The sequence below is a fragment of the Doryrhamphus excisus genome, chromosome 12 (assembly GCF_030265055.1).
Source record: "Doryrhamphus excisus isolate RoL2022-K1 chromosome 12, RoL_Dexc_1.0, whole genome shotgun sequence".
Lineage (NCBI taxonomy): Eukaryota > Metazoa > Chordata > Actinopteri > Syngnathiformes > Syngnathidae > Doryrhamphus > Doryrhamphus excisus.
Window position 1 is genome coordinate 2,293,844 of NC_080477.1, and position 20,474 is coordinate 2,314,317.

General features: G+C 47.2%; 2 protein-coding genes across 4 annotated transcripts in view; one reads left to right on the plus strand and one right to left on the minus strand.

Moving 5' to 3' along the window:
- Positions 1-14,339, minus strand: part of itga11a (integrin, alpha 11a) — a 90,158-nt gene extending 75,819 nt beyond the window's left edge. The window contains exon 1 of the mRNA XM_058088644.1: positions 14,140-14,339. The gene's annotated coding sequence lies outside the window, so the exon portion shown is untranslated. The remainder of the gene's footprint in view (positions 1-14,139) is intronic.
- The window catches only part of coro2ba (coronin, actin binding protein, 2Ba), a 32,743-nt gene that overhangs the window by 10,152 nt on the left and 2,117 nt on the right, over positions 1-20,474 (plus strand). Inside the window, exons 2-11 of one of the 3 annotated variants that reach the window (XM_058088648.1) lie at positions 10,215-10,415; positions 13,719-13,835; positions 14,161-14,310; positions 15,439-15,603; positions 16,578-16,691; positions 16,775-16,879; positions 17,060-17,156; positions 17,283-17,395; positions 17,465-17,555; positions 18,512-18,651. In XM_058088648.1, the coding sequence (XP_057944631.1) occupies positions 10,215-10,415; positions 13,719-13,835; positions 14,161-14,310; positions 15,439-15,603; positions 16,578-16,691; positions 16,775-16,879; positions 17,060-17,156; positions 17,283-17,395; positions 17,465-17,555; positions 18,512-18,651 (1,293 nt within the window). Of the gene's footprint in view, positions 1-10,214; positions 10,416-13,718; positions 13,836-14,160; positions 14,311-15,438; positions 15,604-16,574; positions 16,692-16,774; positions 16,880-17,059; positions 17,157-17,282; positions 17,396-17,464; positions 17,556-18,511; positions 18,652-20,474 lie in introns of all 3 variants that reach the window. The other 2 variants (XM_058088647.1, XM_058088649.1) reach the window with 2 other exon arrangements.

Genomic DNA, 20,474 nt, shown 5'->3' on the forward strand with positions numbered 1-20,474 from the left:
CCAACACAGTACGGGACGTAACGGGAACAGTCGCCATTCTTCTCTCTTCCATCGTGACTCCAAAATGGAGAAGACAGCTTTTGGTTTCTCTACAATCTTTACTGACAGGAAGTTAGAGCCAAACAGGAAGAGGAAGCCAGAAGCCAAAAGCCAGACTGCGTCCGTGGGATCGCTACTAGGAATGATAATAGTCAGATGGAAGTGGCACTGTCACATGAAAGGAAAACTGCTAGCATGTGGGCGCTAACGATGCACGTAATGGGACACATCCATTCAAAAAAGTACGCCATTTTGTATTAGCATAACTGACCTGTCTATAAACATAGCTATAGCAACATTGTTATCATAGCGGCTAACACAAAGAACAAGCATATGAACAGCTAGGAATGTGTACAATGTGTGTACAATGTGTGTACAATGTGTGTACAATGTGTGTACAATGTGTAGATGAACTTTGTGAGAGAACCTCCCGCTTAGATTTTACAGCCCGTCATCTCAACAACTGCCCACAATCTATTTTAACTTCGATCCCCAAATTAGAAGCAGTCAGCTTTCTTGTAGCCTAATTGAAGAGTGGGGTGCCCACAATGGGCTCACGTTGGGAGGGGGGGGGGGGGGCGCCATGTTTTTTTGGGACTATGAGGTCCTCCCAACCTCAAGCAAAAGCAGCCTTGTTTACAATCGGAGCGTTATGTATATCCGACCCGGTGACGCGAGCGTCGTTTCATTCAAAGCGGGATTCCAGCTGTGTTGGCAATTCCATGGCAGGGAACTTCCCAATGAGGAAAGACGGCCACGCTGCTCTGACGTCATTCCCTCACACGGTCTTGGAAAGATGCTGGAAATGTCTTCATGAGGCTAAGACCTGACTTGAATTATTTGATATGGAAATGCTTCCATACGCTGGATTGTGTTTCTTCCTCTTTTTGTTGTCTCTGTTGCAGTACATACAGTATATTTATATTATTTACGTGTACGCCTGTGGCACATCTGTGGGTGCGCTGCATGAGGTCACCATCTACATGCTGGCCAAGCACGGAAAAGAACCCCCAATATGGTTATTGACCATTTGTCTTCATAAATGGAAAAATAAATCAATAAATATGACAGCCAGTGACGTTGCCAAAGTGTTCAATAAAAACCTTGTGAGTGGAGGAAGCGACGTAGGCCTCACACGTGCAGAACCAATCATGTATCCCATACGGATCTTACATCTGTACTTCCTGCATCCTTCATATGAGAAGTTGATGACTTTATTTGAAGGTTGACGGACGTTGGTCTAACAACTTATGTGCGTACGTAAGCCACAGTCGTACGTTCCAGCAGCCTCAGGTTGTACGTTGGGTGTGCAAAACGCAGCAATTTGGGGAAGACCCCCAAAAATTGTTCGTCCGTTTGCGTCCGAGGCTTAAAGCCCATCTTCAGTGGCTCTTCAGATCAGCTTCCATTGACACCAAACAAAAATATTGGCAAACGGCAAATGACTTCCTGTCAAAACAGGAACAGTTTCAGGTGTTAAACCGTACCAAAGTGGTATAAATTAGTTAGAATGTTTCAGGTGTTAAACCGTACCAAAGTCGTATAAATTAGTTAGAATGTCGTATTCTGGTGTTAAACCGTACCAAAGTGGTATAAATTAGTTAGAATGTTTCAGGTGTTAAACCGTACCAAAGTGGTATAAATGAGTTAGAATGTCGTATTCTGGTGTTAAACCGTACCAAAGTGGTATAAATTAGTTCAAATGTCGTATTCTGGTGGTAAACCGTACCAAAGGTTCACATAATAAGGTTTGTCCACTTAGAAGTGAGCCCTGAAAGAAGATTCAGAGAGTTTTTCTAACACTAGCTGACTGTGACATCACAGTGAGCCGGACTTCCTTATATGGGCGTCTGTGTACAAGTTGAGTGGGACCAACCACAACGGAGTGGGCGTGCCCGGAGGCGGGCGGTGTGTGGAATAAATGAAAATGGACCATTTTGGAAAGCCAAGGAAACACAGCTGGAATAGGTGCGGATTCTGGAAGATCACAAAAGCCTTCTTGTCACTGCTCTATAGGAGTACACAACTCAATACAAAAGGTCGAAAATGAGCATATTTGCTCCCAAATGCTTCGCCATGAGGGGAAAAAAAAACAGAGCACACAAAAAACCTCAGTGACCACCTGAAACACCAGGACCACAGCTTTTAAAAGGTGCAAAAGGTTCGCCAGAGACCTCCGTGGTGACACACCAGCGGCTCGGAGCGTGTGCCCGAATACAGTGCACCTTGCTGGGCCACAGCAGGTGGCTCCTCCCCCTCTATCCTCTCCTGATAGGGATGTGCTAGTCGGAATGTCCTGGTAGGAATGTCCTGGTATTTGATGCGGACAAATCAACAGGCACAGTTGGTCATTCCAAAGCAGGAAGTTGTCGTATGGGCTTGAACGGAGTAACGTTTGTGGTCTAAGACCAAAGTGACTTGCTGAAGTAAGTCGCTTGGTCCTCAGGCCAGACAATCCACACAAGTGGAAGACCATCGACCTCGAGCACATGCAGTCTCTCTTCTTCTGTTGTTTTGGTGTCATGTGGTTTTGGTCCGCCAATGGAGATGTGCCGGGTGTATGACATCGTTGTGCCCACTAAAACGGTCTGGTGCGGATGGGACTATTTACTGATCCAACGCAGTGTGGATCAACCGGTCAAAAGGAGACACGGCCTGAGACCTCCTCGCTTCTTCAACCAAGAGATATATTTCCAACATTCCCTAAACAGGCAGTGGTTATGAAAGGAGGGAATGTCATTCCGCTGAAGAACAATCAGGGTGGTTCTCTGGTTCTCTCCATGCATCAGAAGTTGCTTGATGAATCTCCCGTCATTTGATCCCACATCACATTCTCATGCATGAGACTGACAATGGCGAGGCTGTATACTCCGCCGTGTGTCCTCACGTCACCCCCTCGGCTTTGGTCTCCTCAGTATGAGGAGTGAGAGCACATCGATAGCGAATGATCCTGGCGCCCACGCTTACGTGTACAAACGCACGCTGGCGTTCATCCGGGTCAAACTCAGCTCTCCGGCACACCTGAGGGCTCGGATAGCAAATATCAATATTCCTTCTCTTCCGGCTTTCATTGTTGGGCCCTAAGAAATACGGTTGATATTTTTAGAATTGTGTTTCTGACCTCGGACATTATTTGATCTTATTCTACCAGCATGGAGTGGATGCTTTTTGGATAACTTGTCTCTTGGGATGTCAGCCTGTGCACGCATTGCCCGTGCTTGTGGGGCGTGTCCTTTCCTGTAATACATCTGTAATACATCTGTAATACATATTTCATTGCAAAAATGCTTCCTCCAAAAAAATCAGACCTCACCAATCGCTTGCCGTTATGGTTGCTTCTCGCCTGTCCATACTTGGATGTGTGATGATTCCATATTCCACAGCGGTTCCTATGTTCCTTGACAAATAAGTCACCGTTGACGTACTACATTGCTGGTGGGAATGTCACATGACGTCACGTCAAAGATCCATACTATCCCTTTAAGGAAGACGTAGTCCCCAGTTTAATTCCAGCTGTGTTATTAATATATAATTTATATTAATATATAATATATAATATATATAATATATAATATATAATATATATAATAATAATAATAATAATAATATATAATAATTAAGATATATTCTTTACACAGCTAGTGGGGGGGTCACAACATCTCATACACACAGCAAGCGCTGCTAAGCTAAGCTAACCCCGCTAGCTCCCGAGGTGGGAATTAGTGTTTGTGATGAGATTGAGAGACTGACGTCATCGCAGCGTCATTACATCACCTGCCTGATTCCGCCTTGAACAGTAAATTCCTTTTCCATTGGCCCATTCCGCGGTCCGTCGATGCAGGAATCATGGGACTCTACTTTGCGTTGCTTTCCTCACCCTGTTTGATCCTGGTGAAATGAGCAACATAAGCGTATTCATCTTGTAGCTGCTGGGTCATGGGTCATGGGTCATGGGTCAGGGGTCAGGGGCGGGTTGGATGACTTTCGTCAAAGCAGAGCATCCTAAAGCTAGGCTAGTTGGAGTGAAATGGCAGCTGATGAGACGAAGACCGAGAGGACCAAACAATCATCAGGGATCAAGGAAAAGCTTTGGCGGCTTTCTAGCGGTCATTTCCCCGTCTGGGGGTGGATGGGATGTCGGTGTGGGGCGTGCACTTTCCTGTCAGGACAGGAAATGACTCAAAGCGGGGATAAAACTGAAGCTATCCAGTTGTTTTCTTCATAACATCCCCTTGGATGATGCTTTTTAATAGCGATGCATAATGTCTTTCTGCTGAGGACTTCCTGCTTCTCCAGACCGATATGGCGCCAATAACCAATCCATCTTTGTCAATTTCGATGGAAGTGTAGTTTGTACACACCTGGAGGAAAGAAGGTCACGACGACCAGGAGAAGCAGAGGATAGAGGAGGCGGAGCAAGGTGCACTGTATTCGGGCACATGCTCCAAGCAGCTGGTAGGGGTGGGAGGGGGGGGGGGTCTCTGGCAAACCTTTAGCACTTTTTTAACTAAAAATGTGCAAAAATACTGCAATCACTATTCCTATGACTTGCACACCAATATTACTAACGGCAAAACCCCGATACCAATAGGAGCTGATATCTCATTTTCAGGCTAATGTAACTCCCCTGCTTCAGCTAGCCCTGTGCACCGTGGTGGGCTCGAACCTGCGACCTTTGCAATGAGAGTCTAGCTAGAAGCCCAACAGTCAACTTGACACCAAGTACGGCTCTTCAGCTTTAGGAAGTGACGATAACACACACGTGCACATCCATACTGGATGCCATCCGTTATATGCCCGTATCAGCCGGTAGCCCAGTATCGATATGCCCGTATCAGCCGTTGGCTCATATGGCTGTGCCGATATCGCCTGTGAAACCAATACGGTTGTGCCGATATCGCCCCTTAAGCCAATACAGCTGTGCCGATATCGCCCGTGAAACCAAAACGGCTGTGCCGATATCGCCCGTGAAGCCAATACGGCTGTGCCGATATCGCCCCTTAAGCCAATACGGCTGTGCCGATATCGCCCCTTAAGCCAATACGGTTGTGCCGATATCGCCCCTTAAGCCAATACGGTTGTGCCGATATCGCCCCTTAAGCCAATACGGCTGTGCCGATATTGCCCGTAAAACCAATACGGCTGTGCCGATATCGCCCGTGAAGCCAATACGGCTGTGCCGATATCGCCCGTGAAGCCAATACGGCTGTGCCGATATCGCCCGTGAAGCCAATACGGCTGTGCCGATATCGCCTGTGAAACCAAAACGGCTGTGCCGATATCGCCCGTGAAGCCAATACGGTTGTGCCGATATCGCCCCTTAAGCCAATACAGCTGTGCCAATATCGCCCGTGAAGCCAATACGGCTGTGCCAATATCGCCCATGAAACCAATACGGCTGTGCCGATATCGCCCCTTAAGCCAATGCAGCTGTGCCGATATCGCCTGTGAAACCAGTACGGCTGTGCCGATATCGCCTGTGAAACCAATACGGTTGTTCCGATATCGCCCCTTAAGCCAATACAGCTGTGCCCATATCGCCCGTGAAACCAAAACGGCTGTGCCGATATCGCCCGTGAAGCCAATACGGCTGTGCCGATATCGCCCGTGAAGCCAATACGGCTGTGCCGATATCGCTCCTTAAGCCAATACGGCTGTGCCGATATCGCCAGTGAAACCAAAACAGCTGTGCCGATATTGCCCCTTAAGCCAATACGGCTGTGCCGATATCGCCCGTGAAGCCAATACGGCTGTGCCGATATCGCCCGTGAAGCCAATACGGCTGTGCCGATATCGCCAGTGAAACCAAAACAGCTGTGCCGATATTGCCCCTTAAGCCAATACGGCTGTGCCGATATCGCCCGTGAAGCCAATACGGCTGTGCCGATATCGCCCATGAAACCAATACGGCTGTGCCGATATCGCCCCATAAGCCAATACAGCTGTGCCGATATCGCCCGTGAAACCAAAACGGCTGTGCCGATATCGCCCCTTAAGCCAATACAGCTGTGCCGATATCGCCCGTGAAACCAAAACGGCTGTGCCGATATCGCCCGTGAAGCCAATACGGCTGTGCCGATATCGCCCATGAAACCAATACGGCTGTGCCGATATCGCCCCTTAAGCCAATACAGCTGTGCCGATATCGCCTGTGAAACCAGTACGGTTGTGCCGATATCGCCCGTGAAACCAAAACGCTGTGCCGATACGGGCCCACTGAGCGATGGTTCAGTGCTGCCAAGTGGATGCTGCCTTGGTCTCCCGTGACAACCAACCAGGAAGTGAACGTGAGCATCCCGGCTGAATAAGGACGCCATGACAACGGTCTAAATGTGTGGCGGCACAAGCCAGCTGGGAATAGCGTGAATACTGAAGAGCCGCTTACGGAAGGGAAGGCCAAGTGAGGGATGAGTCCACGGGGCTTTGGGAAAGGAGGCTACTGGCTCCCAAAGTGGGACACGGGCTGAGTGCAGCGTGGAAGCCTGATTGACAGGCTGGCGATGAACAGATCGATGCAACAGACTGGAAAGATGCGCATGGGTGACCTTTCCATGCGTAGATGCTCCATGCAACTTCCTGTACGGCTGCGAGGCCGACGCTTGGCTAGCAAAAAACACAAAATGAGCTTATGGATATTATGCACCACCACCCATCCATCCATCCATCCATCCATCCATCCATCATTTTCCCTTAAGATTCACCCACGGACACAGGCGCTTGAAATGTGATGTATCCACCCCACACAGCAATCATTAATAATATTTACTATTTATTATATCTGCTGATATTGTCTGTAGCATTTTGCTTGAATAAAAAAAGAACAGTCTTTAATAGAAATAAGCATCCCTGATCCAATCTGCTTAAAACAAAGCATAGCAGCCATCTGTTCCTGCATGAAGGAACATCTGGCCCTGTGCCTTCACCCCAGCATGCTCCCTTCCTAAGACCCTTGACGGTGAAGGTGTGAAACCGTCCAACACATTTGGATGCTTAGTTGCTATTCCAAATAATAATAAAAAGGTGAGCGTGAAATCATACCACCTGACAGACCAAAGCATAAGAAGAAGGCTGGTCTTGGAATAATACATGTGTTGTCTTGGAAGTAGAAGACAAGAACGTCCACTGTGGTGAGTCGACACTGGAAATATTAATAATAATAATATTAATATTAATAATAAAAATAGCTCACTTCTAGTCACGTGACGCCCATGTCATCGTTATTGTTCATCTACACCAGGGGTGCTCACACTTTTTCAGCATGCGAGCTACTTTTAAAATGACCGAGTCAAAATGATCTACCCACTACAAAAATGCAAAACATCTATTTATTTTCAAATGTATTGAGGATTATTTGTACGTACAATGTATGTTGATGTACCTTACATAACCAAATGAGACAATATTGCAAAACACACATAATTAACTATTAACATTTTTTGTAATTACCTGAGTTTACTTTGATGACTTGCACTGAATTGAACCAGCCAGGGATGCATAGTCCGGACAGTAGCTGCTGATAGCCAGCCTCAAGCACACTTCCAAATGTTTATCAGTCATGGATAATATCCGTATCATAATATCCGTATAATATTCCATATCCGTATGGAAGTGATATGTTTTTTGCCTTTTTACTTGGTCCAGTTTTTGCCTTTTTACTTGGTCCAGCTCCTTCACTCATTTTAGTGACCATAAACTTTAGCGAGGGCTTAAAATCTCGCAATTCGCCGACTAGCTTAGCACTTTGCATCGTTGTTTACGCATGAGCGGTGACCTAAAGGTCAAAATTCAGTTGTCATCTGACTGGTTGTCCTGTATGTCAATCAAGTAACGGGGATGGATGATAGGCTGACATCGTAAGTTCTGCTGCACTTAGAGACGTTGTTTGATTTGATTGGTCGCCCGAAGGGCAACATTCAGTTGTCATCTGAATGGCTGCCCTGTATGTCAATCAAGTGACGGCATTGATGCTGGGATGATATTTTTTTAATGTCACGCCGCGATCGACCAGCGATCGACCAGTACCACCTCCGCGATCGACCGGTAGATCGCGATCAACTTAATGAGCACCCCTGATCTAGACTACACGTGCGATGTAACCTCTGCTTCCGGTTGCCATTTTGCTTAGCTAGCTAATAGCATGCTAACAAGAAAGGCCATATTGTGATTTAAAACATACATCAGCAACACAGTTGGACTCATGAAGGAGATGAAACGTTGGAGTTGGTTCATCCCAAGAAGATATCATTCGGACACAACTTTCTGTATTTTTAATCTCTGGTGAAACAATGGCCTGGAAGGATTCCCAAATTGCGGTGCTGGGGCTTCAGTCCATCCGCCGTAAGAGTCAGGGAAGAAGCCTTCAACTAGGAAGTCACAGATTTAGATCCTACACTCGGGTTCCACCCTCGCAGGGGTGGGACCGCTCCCCTAGGTGGATCAGTGGTGTGTGGCTATGTGTCAATCTCGGATGTGTGTGTTTGTGTGTGTGTGTTAGTGTGTGTGTGCGTGTGCAAGCACATAAGGTTGTGGTGGTTAATTGTTGATCAAACTGGTCTGTGAAATACGTAGGATCCTTGTTCATAGATGGAATATTATATATATATATATATTATATATATTATATTATATATATATATAATATTGGGGTAGTCGGAGCATCGGAATCCTGTTTCCAACCTTGGCCATTTGCTTGTGAAGCTGACACTAAGACCAACTGTAAGTGTTGAGTGTGTACATAAGACACAGGATGTACTCTATTGATGATGCTAAGGCAGGGGTGGGCAAACTACGGCCCGGGGGCCACATCCGGCCCGCCAAGTGTTTGAATACGGCCCGCCCAATCTTTCCAAAGTATTTCATTTAAACTCAACATACAACCTGGCATCATGGCCTGAGCCAACCTTTTGATGGTTGTATCAATTTCGTTTTTTGACATGGTCTGTTGTTTACAAAGTGCTCCTGAAAATAATAATAATAATAATAATAATAATAATAATTATTATTATTATTATTATTATTATTATTATTATTAGATTATTAGATTATTATAATTATTATTATAACTATTATGATTGTTATAATTATTATATTAATGCTAATTATTATATTAATTATGTATAATATTATTGTTATATTTGCATATTTTACATAATAATAATTTAATAATTATTATTTTAATTTTATTGTAATTATTATAACATTTTATTATTTTTAAAATATTTAAATATAAAATAATAAATAATAATAGCAGATTGCATGACAATTTTACAGATACAATAATACCAGGTGGACTGTTACGTGTAAAATATATAGTCTGCCCCCCCGCCCCCCCGTAAATTTTGTCATATCAATGCGGCCCGCGAGTCCAAAAGTTTGCCCACCCCTGTGCTAAGGCAATGCATCATCATCATCACTGGTGCATGAAAAAACACGATGGCGCCTTTCACTGCACATCTAAAGCCCAACAAGTTCTTTCCAAGTCCAAAAAGTTCCCACAGCAAAATAAAGAAGTATTCCAGGCAAGCTGTGATGCTTCCGTGTGCCGGAGGAAGGAGCCAACTTCCCACTGAGTGAAAATGTGGCCCAAGGAGACAGGATGCCGTCTCTCTTTTTGTGATATTTACTCCTCACGGAGTTGGGAAGTGGTGATGAATGACATTGGGGGTCACCGCGGGGGGGTGGGGGGGCGAGGGAAGCCAAAATGGCTGGACTGGACGTCATTATCTTCATGTGGCATGAGAAATAGTCCTGTAATAAGCTGCTGGTCCTGATAGTAGTGATAGCCAGAATGTCGCTGTGGTTGGTTAATATGCAGGTCACATGATGGAAATTGGACTTTACAGACCGGATGGTGGTGCCCCCCATTAGCTGCCTCTTTGTTAGCCGTTTTTATATCGTTGGAGCGCACGGAGAAGAGTTCCATGTCTCCCATCAGGATTGAGGATGATGGGCAAAATGGTCATGGGATTTATCTTTAATATTTTAAATGTTAACAATATGGACGATTGTTTGTGAAGTGGCTAACCAACGTTAAATTTGTGAACCGTTGCCGCTTGGTGGTGTGTGTGTGTGTGTGTGTGTGTGTGTGTGTGTGTGCGTGTGTGTGTGTGCATGTAAAAGGTAAAGCATTACGATTTGACACGCTTTTAACGGCCACTTCCTGCTTTTATTGCCAGATGTCATGGCGCCCGACCTACCGAAGCTCCAAGTTTCGAAATGTCTACGGGAAGGTAGCCAACCGGGAGCACTCCTACGACGGAATCCCCATCACCAAGAACGTCCATGACAACCACTTCTGCGCCGTCAACTCCAAGTTCCTGGCCGTGGTCACTGAGAGTTCTGGTGGTGGCTCCTTCATCGTCATTCCCGTTTCGCAGGTAATTCGTCTGCTCAGAGTCGATGTGTCCAATCACCCTGAAGAACGCGTGTGAGGTCCCTGGTGTTGCACCTGACAGAGATCCAGTGCTCCATCCCAAAGGCGTTTTTTTTTAGACTTCAGGTCAAGATTGTGTGGAGTTCTTCCACGCCTGAGCATGCCTTCATAGACCCGCCTCTGTGGGGACTGGGTCGCCCTCATGTTGGAAGACAAAGGGTCTTCTAGACCAGGGGTGGGCAAACTTTTTGACTCGCTGGCCGCGTTGATTTAATAAAGTTGATGGGGGGGGGGCAGACTATATACTAATTTACACGTGACAGTCCATTTGTACACGTATATTTTTACACATATTTTACACGTAAAAGTGTCATGTAGTCTGCTATATGTGCACTTTGAGATCATTTATTTGATGTAAAGTGCATTATAAATTTATTATTATTATTATTATTACGACCAGTCCAGGGTGTACCCCGCCTCTCGCCCCAAGAAGCTGGGATAGGCTCAGCACCCCCGCGACCCTTGCGAGGAAAAGCGGTAGAAAATGAATGAATGAATGAAATTATTATTATTATTACGACCAGTCCAGGGTGTACTCTCGCCCCAAGACAGCTGGGATAGGCTCCAGCACCCCCGCGACCCTCGTGAGGATAAGCGGTAAAAATGAATGAATTATTATTATTAGTATTATTATTATTATTATTATTACTATTACGACCAGTCCAGGGTGTACCCCGCCTCTTGCCCCAAGACAACTGGGATAGGCTCCAGCACCCCCGCGACCCTCGTGAGGATAAGCGGTAAAAATGAATGAATTATTATTATTAGTATTATTATTATTATTATTATTATTACGACCAGTCCAGGGTGTACCCCGCCTCTTGCCCCAAGACAACTGGGATAGGCTCCAGCACCCCCGCGACCCTGTATTATTATTATTATTTTAATTATTATTATTATTATGTGCTTGTGTCCCTTTTTTCAGGAGCATTTTGTAAACATCAGACCACATCAAATAACAAAATTGATAAAACAGCTACTTCGACCACCAAAAGGTTGGCTCAGGCCATGATGCCAGGTTGTACGTTGAGTTTCAATGAAATATTTTGGAAAGAACAGGCGGGCCATATTCAAACACTTGGCGGGCCGGATGTGGCCCCCGGGCCGTAGTTTGCCCACCCCTGTTCTAGACGCCTTTCCCACAAAGTTGGAAGCACCGTCAGTCTCCTGTCCAAAAGGTCTTGGACAGACAAAGAGTTCTGATTCAGGGAAAACTAATGGGTCTAGTCCAAGACCAGTAGTTTTGTATTGGAGTATCAAAGGCGGCAACAACACTTCTAGCAGTCCGTTCTGGTGGGACGTAAAGCACATCTTGGACCGCAGGCATTTTCATGAAATTGGAGCATTTTATGATCAGTAATAAGACATATTTTGAATCATATTAATCATATGATGTCATAATTCCCTCATTATTTCATCACCACAAATACTTCTTAGTCCCGTTTCTTTATTTGTTCATCAACTGAAAACGTTTTGTGTTCTTAGCGTTCGTATGAAAACGACGTACAAGCACGCTATCCTTCCCCGGGGAAGCTTCTGGTGCTTTGTTGTAAAAGTCCGAGCTGAGATGTTTAATCCTCCATCTTGGCAGTCAAATTCATTCTTTCATTCATTCCTCTCTATGGAAGGACGGCAGTGACAAGCACCTTCCTGCTCACGTACGCCCCCACCCCTCAGGATGACATTTATGTGGACTTTATTGCGGGATTAGCAAGAACAACACTTGCATGGCGCTAATCCTCGGATTGGCCACACGCTGACTAACACAAACTTGCAGTCGCCATTTTCTTACCTACTTGGATCTGATCAGGACATTTTGGACTTTTTACCATTTTTACCTCACAAATGTTGCAAAACGACTGGAATGGTTTCTAAATAACATCATGAAAACGTGCCGCCATTTTAGACACCGCCCTCCTTTCCTCCCCGACGCCTACAGCAAGGTCACGTCCTTCATCACGCCTGACAGCCGCTGTGACGGCCACACATGCCCCCCCCCCCCCCCCCCCCCAGACAAAGCCACGAGGGGAGGGGCTACTGCTGGCACCACCTGGCACCCAGACGGGCCCACAATGTGACACATGGACTCACCAACGCCTCACACAAAGACACCCGGTCCCTGTGATTCTTGGCTCCCCCCCCCCCCCCCCCCCCCCCCCCCGGGTCTGAGACGCTAGCTCTACTGGACTATGCACACAAAAAGACACCAACACGATACCGTCAGAGGCACTCCAAGTAAGACCGGAAATAGTCCGCAAGTCAGAGAAATTGCAGTAAATCATCAGAATAGACGTGATGGACAAGAACACCCAACATGGCGGATGCTAACCAAAGCTAACGCTACACGTGGGAGCTGCCGCCATTGCTGCTGTCTGTTTATGAGGCCTTCCTTTCCTTTCTAGGTTGCTATGTGAGGTCAAAGCACCCATCTTAAAAATGACCACAATAAGACCAAAATACTGCTAGTATGACGTGTTGTCATGGATGGACCTGGACTACATGCTGACAGCACCATATTAAACCATAAAACCTTTTGGGGGTGTGTCCCGTTAATTAGCTACCCCCCCCCCCTCCAAGAGTGTAGTTTCCCTTTAAAGCCAACTTTCCATGATGCCTTTTGTTGTCAGGGTGCAGGTAAGCGTCCCGTAAAGTTCTCATCTGCTCCTAATCCATGTCTGTGCCAGAAAGGATGGAGCTGGACGGCCATCAAAGGTTCGCCGAGGACTACAAATCAATCACGTGACGCGCCGAAGAACTGGAGTCTGAGGCGGGGTGTCGAACTCGGGAGCGAACTTTATTCTTTTACAGGACATTAACTCACACTCCCCGCTCCGTGAGACATAACAGCCAACCCCCAGCAGCAACAACAACAACAACAACACCCCCTTCGTGTCACGCTCAGCCCTCCGGGTGGAAACTACTCCCCTATCAATAGTTCCGGGTGTGGCAACTACTCCCCTATCAATAGTTCCGGGGTGAATTGTGTCCCAGCAACCTAGCACTACACAAAAAACATTAAAACGATTTCACCCAATGTGACGTAACACAAATCTCTTGGGTATTAAAAAAAACGAGGTCGTTGGACGAGAGTGACACCAAAATCCATGACGTCACAGTTTGCTATAGTTTGTTATGGTGTAACAGCGCCCCTCGGCGGACACAAGCTGTTATTGCAACAACTGAATCCTTGTGTTTATTCCAACATATCGTCCATGCTTGACACTTAGAACTTGAATGTGGTCTACAGGCGGGCCGTCTGGACTCTCACTACCCAAAAGTATGCGGACACCAAGGCAACGTGCTGGACATCAAGTGGAATCCCTTCTTCGAAAACATCATAGCTTCCTGTTCCGAGGACACTTCGGTAAGTGACGGCTTTTCCCTCCTTACGAACAACATGTCTTCTACCTACTACTACTACTACTACTACTACTACTACTTCATTTAAATCATCCATTATGACCTCAGTAGAGCCGTGTAGGATACACACATTCCCAGCACGCTTCTCCATCGCTGTGCCATGGATAATTGATGGATAATCTGAAGCCATCATGCCTGTAATCCGGTCTAATCCTAAAGCAAAGAGTGCACTGCTCGCTGTTTCAGACCCCCCCCCCCCACCAACACACCTACTGTGCGTGTGCGTGTGTGCGTGTGCGTGTGTTGACCTGCATGTCATCATCCGTCAGGTGCGAGTATGGGAGATCCCAGATGGCGGCCTGAAGCGCAACATGGCGGAGGCGGTGCTGGAGCTGTACGGCCACAGCAGACGCGTGGGCCTGATCGAGTGGCACCCCACCAGCAGCGGCATCCTCTTCAGCGCCGGCTACGACTACAAGGTACCGGGCGGTGGACAAGTCTGGGATAGGCTCCGACTCACCTGTGACCCCCGGCAGCCGTGGGCGTTCCTTGACGGGAAAACTCCACCTGTTTTATTTTGGCGTCATCCACAATCCTTACGTCAAACTTCACCACACGACCACGAGATTTGATAAACTATAGTTTTATATCAGTGCTTTCATGCTAACATGCACAGTAGTACTTGTAGTACTTAGAGTACTTACAGTATTTCCCTTTTCTGTGCGTTGTAAAGAGAGAAAAGCAGCTAGCATGTGGGAGCTAACATTGCATGTAATGGGACATAGCTACAGTATTTGGACTATACAGCTTTTTAAAAGTACCCCAATGAGGTTTTATGCTTTTATATCCATGCTGGGACGGGTACATTCATGATAACATGTAATACTTTACAGTATTGCCATAATTTGACAATTTTTTCTTCCCCTTTACGATGCATTCTAAAGAGGGAGCTAACGTTGCACGTAACAGGACACATCGACAGTATTTCAAGTATAAATACTTCAATAAGGTTTTATGGTTTTATATCCACACTGGGCCACACAGTAACAGGTAGAGTCACGATAACATGGAATACTGACAGTACTTTGCCGTGTTTTGATCATTTGGTCTTTCCTTTGTCTGTGCTAGCAAGCGGGAGCTAACAATGCACATAACGCAGAGCTTCTCAATTATTTTCCCCATTTGGAATACGAGAGATACTGATATTTATATTCTGATATTTATTCATTGATCTGTAGAGGCAACTTACAAACAAAACCAGGAAAATGCAACAAAATGGAGAGCATACAAGCGTATTCAAGAGGCCAATTGGACGTTGAGTACTATAAATTTGTACATGTTGGCAGGCCTCTCGTGCCAGGGGGGCACAAAGGGGCACCAGGGGGGCCTGCCCCACTATTTGAGAAGCACTGACATGACGGGTCAGACCTATTGTGATGATAAAGCCCAAAACGATCACCACCAATGTTGTATTTACGTAGCTGACCTGGATAGCGACTAAGCTAGTTGCCATTGTTATTGTAGCAGCTAACAGGAAGAACTTCACCGCATCAGCACTCGGGTTAATTACCAGGTAAATGAGTGTAACGAGTCCACTTCTTTTAAAGATCCTGATTTGGAACTTGGAGATCGGCGAGCCGGTGAAGATGATCGACTGCCACACGGACGTCATCCTCAGCATGTCCTTCAACACGGACGGGAGTCTGTTGGCCACCAGCTGTAAAGACAAGAAGCTGCGAGTCATTGAGCCGCGCTCTGGGAGAGTCCTGCAGGTTAGATAGCCACGTTCAATTCCAATGGCCGTCAGCAGGAAAGCGCTCATGTGATTGGCGGTACCGCTGTTTGTGTTTTTGAACGCGTGTTTAGGCATCAGAGCCGTGACCTGAACTACTTCTCACACTTGGAAGTTTGAAGTTATTATTATTTATTATTATTTATTATTATTTATTATTATTTATTTTTATTTATTTTTATTTATTATTATTTATTATTATTATTTATTATTTATTATTTATTATTTATTATTTATTATTTATTATTTATTATTTATTATTTATTATTATTATTTATTATTATTATTATTATTCCACTTGTTTGTCCTCTGACTAGCAAGTTAGTATTTGTGCTATTTATAAGCTCCAAGCTTCCATAGGCCGTGTTGTCATGGTGGGCTGTCCTGTCCCTGGGGCTGAGTTTGCTGAGGTGGTCCAGAAAGTCCTCGGTGGCTGGATGAGAGCCACCGGAGTTCCTTCGGGCCCCGGACGCTGTGGGGGTGTCGCAGTGGACACAACCCTACAGCCCTGCATGGACATCGGGGGCGGTGCCTGTGGATTGGCAGACCAGGGTGGTGGGGACCGGAGGTTGGGGATGAGATCCTGGGGTCTTCTTGACGAGTGAGGGAAGGATGGAAGGTGAGATGGCAGGCGGATTGGTGCGGTGTCGGCAGTGATGTGGACTCTGTATCGGTCTGTTGTGGTGAGGAGGGAGTTGATCCATCTACTTTAGATCTACTTTCACATCCTGACCTCGGGGTCACGAGCTTTGGGTGGTGACCAAAAGCTTCTCACCTAAAAAGTAAGCTCGTCTTAGAACTTAGACCACGTTGTTGGCAAGCCAACAAGAGTTGTGGTTGACGTCTCCCAGGGAAGACTGATGGAGAACGGCAGCTGTCAGTCTACTCATGCAGTCCATGCATCTCATCTCGTGGTTGGAGCATCCACCGTGTCTTTGTTCTGCCCACCAGCAGGCCAGCTACAAGAACCACCGTGTGAACCGGGTGGTTTTCCTGGGTAACCTGAAGCGACTGCTCACCACGGGCGTCTCTCGTTGGAACACGCGACAGATTGCGCTTTGGGATCAGGTCCGTCGACACCTCCGTTTGGGTGCGTCTCCGATTGCGTCTCCGATTGCGTCTCCAATTGTGTTTGCGTTTGCTCCTCCCAGGAGGATCTGTCCATGCCGGTGGTGGAGGAGGACATCGACGGCCTCTCAGGGCTGCTGTTTCCCTTCTACGACGCCGACACCCACATGTTGTACCTGGCAGGCAAGGTCAGCACTGCTACCAACAAACATGGTGGACATGGTGCTTCTCTGTCTTAGAAGATTCCAATGGATTCCACAGAGAAAAGGAATGTGCTGTTCAGGGCTTCAACAAATATTTATGATGCATCCCCACGTCAAATATGAAGAGTTGGTTTTACCGTGTGGTGATACTTGTACTCTTACTAGGGAGACGGCAACATCCGCTACTTTGAGGTCACCACAGAGAAGCCCTTCATCCAGTACTTAATGGAGTTCCGGTCCCCGGCCCCTCAGAAAGGATTAGGTAAGTCAGCTGTACGTCGTCACTACAAGCCGCCACCCACTCGGCGTTTAGTCTGCTCCGCCACGATAAGGCTAGCGAGTCCCAACAGAGAGAGGTTGTGCTTGTCATGATGCCCGTCCTCCCCAGGTGTGATGCCAAAGCACGGGCTGGACGTGGGCGCGTGCGAGGTGTTCCGCTTCTACAAGCTGGTCACCCTGAAGGGCGTGGTGGAGCCCATTTCAATGATCGTGCCAAGAAGGGTCCGTGAGAAATTATTTCCGTCCATTTTCATGCGTGTGTCCCCAACTGAAATGTTTCTGGTCTTCCAGTCGGACACGTACCAGGAGGACATCTACCCCATGACGTCGGGAACCCAACCTGCACTGTCTGCCAGCGAGTGGCTCAGTGGTATCGACAGAGGTAAAGAATACCCATCGGATCTACGGCGTCCACCGCCTGGATGTCCATTTGGAGACCAAGCTTGACCAGGAAACTAAGTAGCTAGCCACGCCCCCAGCGGTGAATGTTGGCGTATTCTCAGGGAATCGAACCGATAGAACTGGACTGTTTAGGTGCAGTACAGTTTGACATGCAGTACTTGCTGGGAACATGCAGTAACAGCTACTACAGTACATTCAGGATAACATGACAGTATTCTTCCCTTTTCCGTGCGTTGCAAAAAGAGAAAACAGTCCTCTGCACGTTAAAGGACACACCGATTTCGATAAAAAGCCTGGCTGACCATAGACTACCATCAGGAGAACCAGACCATAGACTACTACCAGGAGAACCAGACCATAGACTACCATCAGGAGAACCAGAGGATAGAGGGGGAGCAGCCACCTGCTGTGGCCCAGCAAGGTGCACTGTATTCGGGTACACGCTCCGAGCAGTCGGTGTGATGCCATGGAGGTCTCTGGCGAACCTTTAGCACTTTTCAAACAACCCAACGCTTTTTCAGCGTAGACCTTGCTGGGCCACATCAGGTGGCGCCCTCAGCTCCGTACACCGGTTCTCCCGATAGTTCCTAACGACGCGGCGTTCTTGTGACGCGGCGTTCTTGTGACGCGGCGTCAGGACAAGCGGGACAGAAAACGGACGGATAATTCCTTGCCTGATTTTATTCATGTTTGGGAATTTAGTTGGTGACTCATGACTTGTTTTGTTGGACGTGCCAGACAATGGCGTCCAGTTCTGACAGTTCAGTCAGTTTAGGCAGCGGGCACCACAGCGGGCACCACAGCGGGCACCACAGCGGGCACCACAGCATGCACCACAGCGGGCACCACAGCGGGCACCACAGCGGGCACCACAGCGTGCTAGGATGGCGTCTTATGAGCGTAAGCTTGACGGAAGATGATGTTTGTGTGCAACAGATCCAGTTTTAATGTCCCTCAAAGATGGCTACCACCGACCAAACCAGCTGGTGTTCAAGGCCCCGGTGAAGGAGAAGAAAGGCGTGGTGGTGAATGGCATCGACCTGCTGGAGAACGTACCGCCCAGGACAGAGAATGAGGTATTGAACGTAGCCGTTGGTACATCCAGATCCAGATCCTAAGTACGTAAAACTGTACACTGTAGAGTTTACACCTGGAGGTCAGACGGACTGGAAGAAATGAGAATGTGACCAAGTGTACCTATCTATACTTCCTAATCCACTATCCTGACATGACTACCATCAGGAGAACCAGACCATAGACTACCACCAGAAGAACCAGACCATAGACTACCATCAGGAGAACCAGACCATAGACTACCATCAGGAGAACCAGACCATAGACTACCATCAGGAGAACCAGACCATAGACTACCATCAGGAGAACCAGACCATAGACTACCATCAGGAGAACCAGACCATAGACTACCATCAGGAGAACCAGACCATAGACTACCATCAGGAGAACCAGACCATAGACTACCATCAGGAGAACCAGACCATAGACTACCACCAGGAGAACCAGACCATAGACTACCATCAGGAGAACCAGACCATAGACTACCACCAGGAGAACCAGACCATAGACTACCATCAGGAGAACCAGACCATAGACTACCATCAGGAGAACCAGACCATAGACTACCATCAGGAGAACCAGACCATAGACTACCATCAGGAGAACCAGACCATAGACTACCATCAGGAGAACCAGACCATAGACTACCATCAGGAGAACCAGACCATAGACTACCACCAGGAGAACCAGACCATAGACTACCATCAGGAGAACCAGACCATAGACTACCACCAGGAGAACCAGACCATAGACTACCATCAGGAGAACCAGACCATAGACGACTATCAGGAGAACCAGACCATAGACTACCATCAGGAGAACCAGACCATAGACTACTACCATCAGGAGAACCAGACCATAGACTACTACCATCAGGAGAACCAGACCATAGACTACCATCAGGAGAACCAGACCATAGACTACCACCAGGAGAACCAGACCATAGACTACCATCAGAAGAACCAGACCATAGACTACCATCAGGAGAACCAGACCATAGACTACCATCAGGAGAACCAGACCATAGACTACCATCAGGAGAACCAGACCATAGACTACCATCAGGAGAACCAGACCATAGACTACCACCAGGAGAACCAGACCATAGACTACCATCAGGAGAACCAGACCATAGACTACCACCAGGAGAACCAGACCATAGACTACCACCAGGAGAACCAGACCATAGACTACCATCAGGAGAACCAGACCATAGACTACCATCAGGAGAACCAGACCATAGACTACCATCAGGAGAACCAGACCATAGACTACCATCAGGAGAACCAGACCATAGACTACCATCAGGAGAACCAGACCATAGACTACCACCAGGAGAACCAGACCATAGACTACCACCAGGAGAACCAGACCATAGACTACCATCAGGAGAACCAGACCATAGACTACCACCAGGAGAACCAGACCATAGACTACCATCAGGAGAACCAGACCATAGACTACCATCAGGAGAACCAGACCATAGACTACCACCAGGAGAACCAGACCATAGACTACCACCAGGAGAACCAGACCATAGACTACCACCAGGAGAACCAGAGGATAGAGGGGGAGCAGCCACCTGCTGTGGCCCAGCAAGGTGCACTGTATTCGGGTACACGCTCCGAGCAGTCGGTGTGATGCCATGGAGGTCTCTGGCGAACCTTTAGCACTTTTCAAACAACCCAACGCTTTTTCAGCGTAGACCTTGCTGGGCCACATCAGGTGGCGCCCTTAGCTCCGTACGCCGGTTCTCCCGATAGTTCCTAACGACGCGGCGTTCTTGTGACGCGGCGTTCTTGTGACGCGGCGTTCCTGTGACGCG